The sequence below is a fragment of the Centruroides sculpturatus genome, unplaced genomic scaffold (genome assembly GCF_000671375.1).
Source record: "Centruroides sculpturatus isolate CEXI.00-Female unplaced genomic scaffold, Cexi_2.0 scaffold3447, whole genome shotgun sequence".
Classification (NCBI taxonomy): domain Eukaryota; kingdom Metazoa; phylum Arthropoda; class Arachnida; order Scorpiones; family Buthidae; genus Centruroides; species Centruroides sculpturatus.
In genome coordinates this window covers 1-5,855 of record NW_019387608.1, presented here as the reverse complement: position 1 = coordinate 5,855, position 5,855 = coordinate 1, and the positions used below count along the sequence as shown (strand labels likewise).

General features: G+C 27.1%; 1 protein-coding gene across 1 annotated transcript; it reads left to right on the top strand.

Annotated features, from left to right (window-relative positions):
• Nucleotides 1–285: 285 nt before the first annotated feature.
• On the top strand, nt 286–5,722 carry LOC111616530 (farnesyl pyrophosphate synthase-like; the record flags this gene model as incomplete). The annotated part of the gene is made up of 3 exons (XM_023357936.1): nt 286–408; nt 3,145–3,309; nt 5,645–5,722. Coding segments are annotated over 3 exons (366 nt in total), but the record flags the coding sequence as incomplete, so codon positions are not given.
• Between the last annotated feature and the right edge of the window lie 133 nt (nt 5,723–5,855).

Genomic DNA, 5,855 nt, shown 5'->3' with positions numbered 1-5,855 from the left:
CTGCTGATTTAATACCCAAGGTGTGCTTGATATCCTTATGGGTTATTTGGAGATATTCTCTAAACATTTTCTCAACATGAACCACATTTTCTGGAGTCACTGCAGTTGCAGATCCACATCTAAATTATTCAAACTACCAGAATACTTATCATTATTTCAGTTTTAAGAATTATAAATATTAGTTAAATTTTTAAGTTATACTCAAAATAGATATTTTGAGTATAACTTTCATTCAGCATAAATTTTATAGTATTCAATTAATGTTTTGTTATTTTTTTTAATTAGGAAAACATTGGATTGATGGCTATAAATGATGCTATAATGATCGAAAGTGGAATTTTTTATCTATTAAAAAAACATTTTAAAAATTTGCCTTGTTATGTAAATGTTGTAGAAACATTTCATTCGGTTAGTAACAAGTTTTTTCTTATTTTACATATTTCAGTCAAAAATATTTATTTCAAATGTTTGGTTTTGTTTTTTTCCTATTTTAAGAATATAATTTTAAATATTTTAATTAAATAATTTTATAACTAACTTATGTGATTTGATTGTTTTAAGTAATTATCTTAATATGTTTTTAATGAGAAAAAAGGTTTCCTTTTTATTTAAGGGTAATGTAATATTCCCAAATTGAAGAAAATACAAAAAAGAATATTTTTAGCATTTTCTTATTCAGTTATCTGTAATAATATGTCCATGTTAAGTAATGAATAACATATATAAATGACAAGAAAAAGCCTGAGACAAGACAGCATGCCTGAGAAAGATCTTTATCATTCTAAACATTAATAAAAAAAAATATTAAAGGTGAAATGAAATGCAGTTTGCTGCAAAAGAATGAAGAAATCTAAGAGTTTTTTTACAGTACCTTCAATGTAGATGTACGTGAGCTCCATTAGTAGTACGAACAATGTCGAGTCTGTACTCAATTTCCCTCCAAGTGTTTTTTAACATTTGCAGTGTAACAGTGAGGATTGCCAATTGTATCCTTTCCTTTAAAACGGATATCAGAAACAGGTGTTTGATAAGCCTTGTCTTTAACATAACCCCAAAAAAAGAAATCCAGTGGAGTTATGTTGGGCAATCATGGAGGCCAAGGTATGTGTCCTTTTCACAACTGGCAATCTACCTCAGGCAATTGATACCAGAAAAAACTCTTAGATTTCTTCATTCTTTTGCAGCAAACTGCATTTCATTTCACCTGTTAGTATTTTTGTTATTAATGTTTAGAATGATAAAGATCTTTCTTGGACACACTGTATTTTTAGGAATTAGTCAATAATTTTTAAGACATTTAATGAAGGGTATATACTTTAAATATGTGTTAATCAAACCAATCTGGAATTTAAAGTATTTTGAAGTTGAAAAAATTCCCAAAAATCCCAAAACAGTGAATTTGTAAAATATTTAATGATTTTAATAATACTATAAAAATAAATTTAATATGATCACAACAGCCATATATTAAAATTGTTTTGATTTGTAGTTAAATGCAATTAAATGCATTATATCAAAGTAAAAAAATTGAATTGGTTGAAATTTCATGTAATAAGCAGAGTTATGAAATTATGAAATGCACTACACTAGCAAAATTAAAAATCCTTTATTTAAACAAATGTTTTCATTTATATACAATAGACATCATCAGGTTTGATTTTAAAAGAATATAGTATTAGAACATTAGATAAAAGCTGGAACAGAACATTTTAAATTTAAAAAATAAATATGAAGCATGGAATGTTTTAATTTAATATATAAATATGAATAACATATATGCAAAACTATGGGGTATTAGTGTGTTACATCCTTTGCTGGTTGGGAATCTTGAATAACATTCTCCATGCAGACAAGATAGTCTTTTCTTTATTATTAATTGTTCTAACCAGTATCTGTGTGTTCAATTTCATATGATATGAGGGTCACTCTGAAAGTTTCCAGATTCAATGACCCTGTTTGTTGTTCTGTCCTCATATCTTATCAAAGTACTCATGCTGATGCTCAACACACCATCAATGCAACAGAAGCAGCTTTGGAAGCCTTGACACCAGTCTTCTGCGATGTCTGTTAAGGTGTCTCTGTATACAGCAACTGTGTTTTCTGGACTCCTAAAATGACATCCCTTGAGGACTTCCTTGGATTTGGGAAACAGAAGTCATAGGGTGCTAAATCTGGACTATAAGGTAAATGGATGACCAACTACACCCCAGAACTGCTCAAGTAGTCTACCATTCTCATTACTGTATGTGCCATTGCATTGTCATGGTGCAGCAAGAGTACACAAAGACATGTTTTAGGGTATTTGTGTAGGGACATTTCTTGAAAGACTTTAGGAAGACAAATGGTGACATACCACTCAGCATTAACTGTCTTCCTAAAGTCCAACAGATGGTGCTTTGTTGGAGAAGACACAAACTGTGGACTGTCTCTTGCTTTCATGGTCATACATGTAAAGATGATAGTGCAAGATACCATTCACTGCTGCTGATTTAATACCCAAGGTGTGCTTGATATCCTTATGGGTTATTTGGAGATATTCTCTAAACAGTTTCTCAACATGAACCACATTTTCTGGAGTCACTGCAGTTGCAGATCCACATCTAAATTATTCAAACTACCAGAATACTTACATTCTGTATGGACAAGAATCAAACTGCTTGCAAACTATGGAGGCACTGGGACTCTGACAAACCAGATTTAAAGTTGTAAATCATCATTGATTGGAAATGCTCCTGCTTCAGCTCCATTTTCAACATCCAGATTTGGTGGCACTTCCAAGGTCAGGCATTTCCCCCAACAGGAAATTTCAAGGATGCAGGTACACTGTTGAACTTATGCTCAGTGGCAGTAAAATATCACAGACAGTTTTTCTGTGTCTAATGGTTTTCACATATCCAGAAACTTTCAGAGTGGGCTTTGTATTAAAATAAAAGAAAATATTATTCAAATAGTAATTTATATGCATAAATATGTATTGAATGAATTGAGTTAAACATACACACTAAATTTGGATGATAAATTTGCTTAGTCTAATTGAATGAACAATAAAGTAAAAATACATATAAATTTATATGAATGTTTAATAAATTTTTATGTTTATAATGAAATTATTTTAAATTGGTGAGAAGTACATTTTTCTATCAGATGATTAGATTGACTTCTTTTGGACAATGCTTGGATATGATGTCTGAATATTCTCATCAGTCATCCAAATTTGAATTTTTTACTGAAGACAAATATTCAGCTATAACTATGTACAAAACAGCTTATTATACATGTGTTCTGCCTATAAAATTAGCATTATATTTGGTAAGTCAAATCTGATTTTATATAGTATTTAATCATTAATGCATAAAAGTTTTATTAACAGTTATAATTAAACAGATATAAATATAAATAAAATATCACATAAAAATATTTAAGAGAATAGAAATGTTGAATTTCTAATTCATTAATGAATTATTGAAAGTAGCTTTCCTTAATTAAATGATTTACTAAAACATGGTATTTAATAATACAAATGAACTGGACTTTTTTAAAAATCTCATAAATTTTGTTCCAGTCCATTCAAAGTAAAATTGTAAGCTGATTATGGCCTAAATAATGACTAAAAACATTGTTAAATAACTTTAAACAGATTATTTGAGGAAGCCAATTTATTTTAAACATGTTACAAGTTTAATTTGTTGAATATTTATTTTAAAAGTTTTCTGAGATAATTTAACATAATTTCATTTAATTTTAATACAATAAATGTGGTAAAAATTATATTTATTAACTAACTTTAATTCACAAATTAAAAGATCAGATAAATTTTTCATTAGTTATTTGTAATTTCTATTTCCATCATAAGTTACTTTATTACATTATTTATAATAGAAATTAGAAATACAGTAGCAATAAATTCTTTTTCACTTCATTTTTTTAAATTTTGAATTATATGAAATTAAATAAAATTGATATGATACTGCATGTATTATTAATTTCCTTATAATGGTTAATATTTACTACAATTTAATTTATGTATACAATTTTTATGATATTTATTTGTGATGTACAGTAATTACAATTTAAAAAAAGTCAGTTACAAAAAAAAATGTTTTAAGTTAAAACATCATTTGAAGCTATAGAATGTTATCATTTGGAATGCTCAGGTTTGTCATTTCATTTTTTCATTCAACTTGAGGCAGATTACCAAAGAAGGCCAAAAACATATGTGTTGTGGTAAAAATTTGCTGGAAAAGGTGAGGAAGGTGGTCTTTTCTGGTTTAAGAGTTTTTTTTTACCTCAATCATTGTTCTTTTAAGTTTTCTCTGAGGTTTCATAGCCTCAACTCTTTTCTTAGACACCATGGTGAATGCACAGGAGTGTAAATAAAACAAAAGCCATCAAAAGCACAGCAAGTAAAAAATCAAGTTATGTGAGGATGCTTTTGGAACAGAAGCAGGAGATGAACTGAATATGGCTAGGCTTATTCAATGAGTGTCTAAAACTTGCATGAATGGATTTAGAAAAGTAATGAATTTTCATTGTTTGTAATCCAAAAAGTAGCAAGCTGTAAGTAGTCCAAAATAAAAATAAACCAAATCTGGCAACACTATTGCATTAAGTGTACCCATACAGAAATGATACAATATATGTCATATTTGTTTGTGTTCAAGTTCTAAGAAAAGTTTGACTTTTAGAGCAAAATTTCCTCAAAAAAAATGTTCAGATTCGAAGTTTTTCAACCTTTCAGACGTTCAAGTTCTGAGATACCACTGTAAAGGATTTTGATAAAGGATTTTAAAGAGTATAAATAATTTGTTTGAAAACATTCTAAATTAAAATTTATTTCTGATAAAAACAATAATACAGTTTTTTTACTGCTTCTTTATTAAATATTTGATTTCATATATATTACTTAGTCATATATTACTTAGTTATATATATTATACTTACTTAGTTATACTTAATTATACATACTTACTTAGTTATATATTACTTATTATATATATTACTTAGTTATATATTACTTATTATATATATTACTTAGTTATATATTACATATATTACAGTCATATATTACTTAGGTTAATGTTTTGAAACTATGTATGCTTATTCAGACCTGCAGACATTTTGGAGATTTGAAAAGGAAGTATAAATATTTTGAAAAATGTTCATCTAAAGATTACTTGACTTTGAAGAAATTAGTCTTAGAAAATGTTCCATATTGGAAGGTTTTACTTTACAACTCAAATCAATAATATTTGGGATGAAATTGTTTTAAACTAATAATTACATTGAATTGTGAAAAGAACAGCACCAAAACTTAACTTTTTAAACATGAGGATTATAATCACTTTTAATAAGATGATTAACTAATAATATTACTACATACAAGTGATTAACTATTGCAGTTTTTGTAAATTTTACAGTATATTACATATATTTAAAAGATATTCCAAGCTAGACTAAAAACATTAAGTCTACATTACATTACAAAGGAGTTTTTCATTTTTGTCCCTTAGTATTCTTTAAAATGACTTATGTTGACTATTCTTCCTAATTATATAAAAACTATCAAATAGACTTTTTTTTCTTTTTTAAAAAACTAGCAAGTTTAAAAAAATGTTAATAATATTCTAAAACTGTTTTAATAAAGGCAGGTAAAACAAATGAAACTGACCATAGGAATGCAGAGCAGATTTTATTGAAGATGGGCCAGTTCTTTCAAGTTCAAGTAAGTTTATAAAAAGTTAATCTAATCTAAAATGAAAAAGCAATAAATTCAATAATTTCATATTTTTTCACATCAATAGATATTTTTCATTTTTTTGAACTTTATTGAAATTCTTTAGTTGAAAAAATAAAAG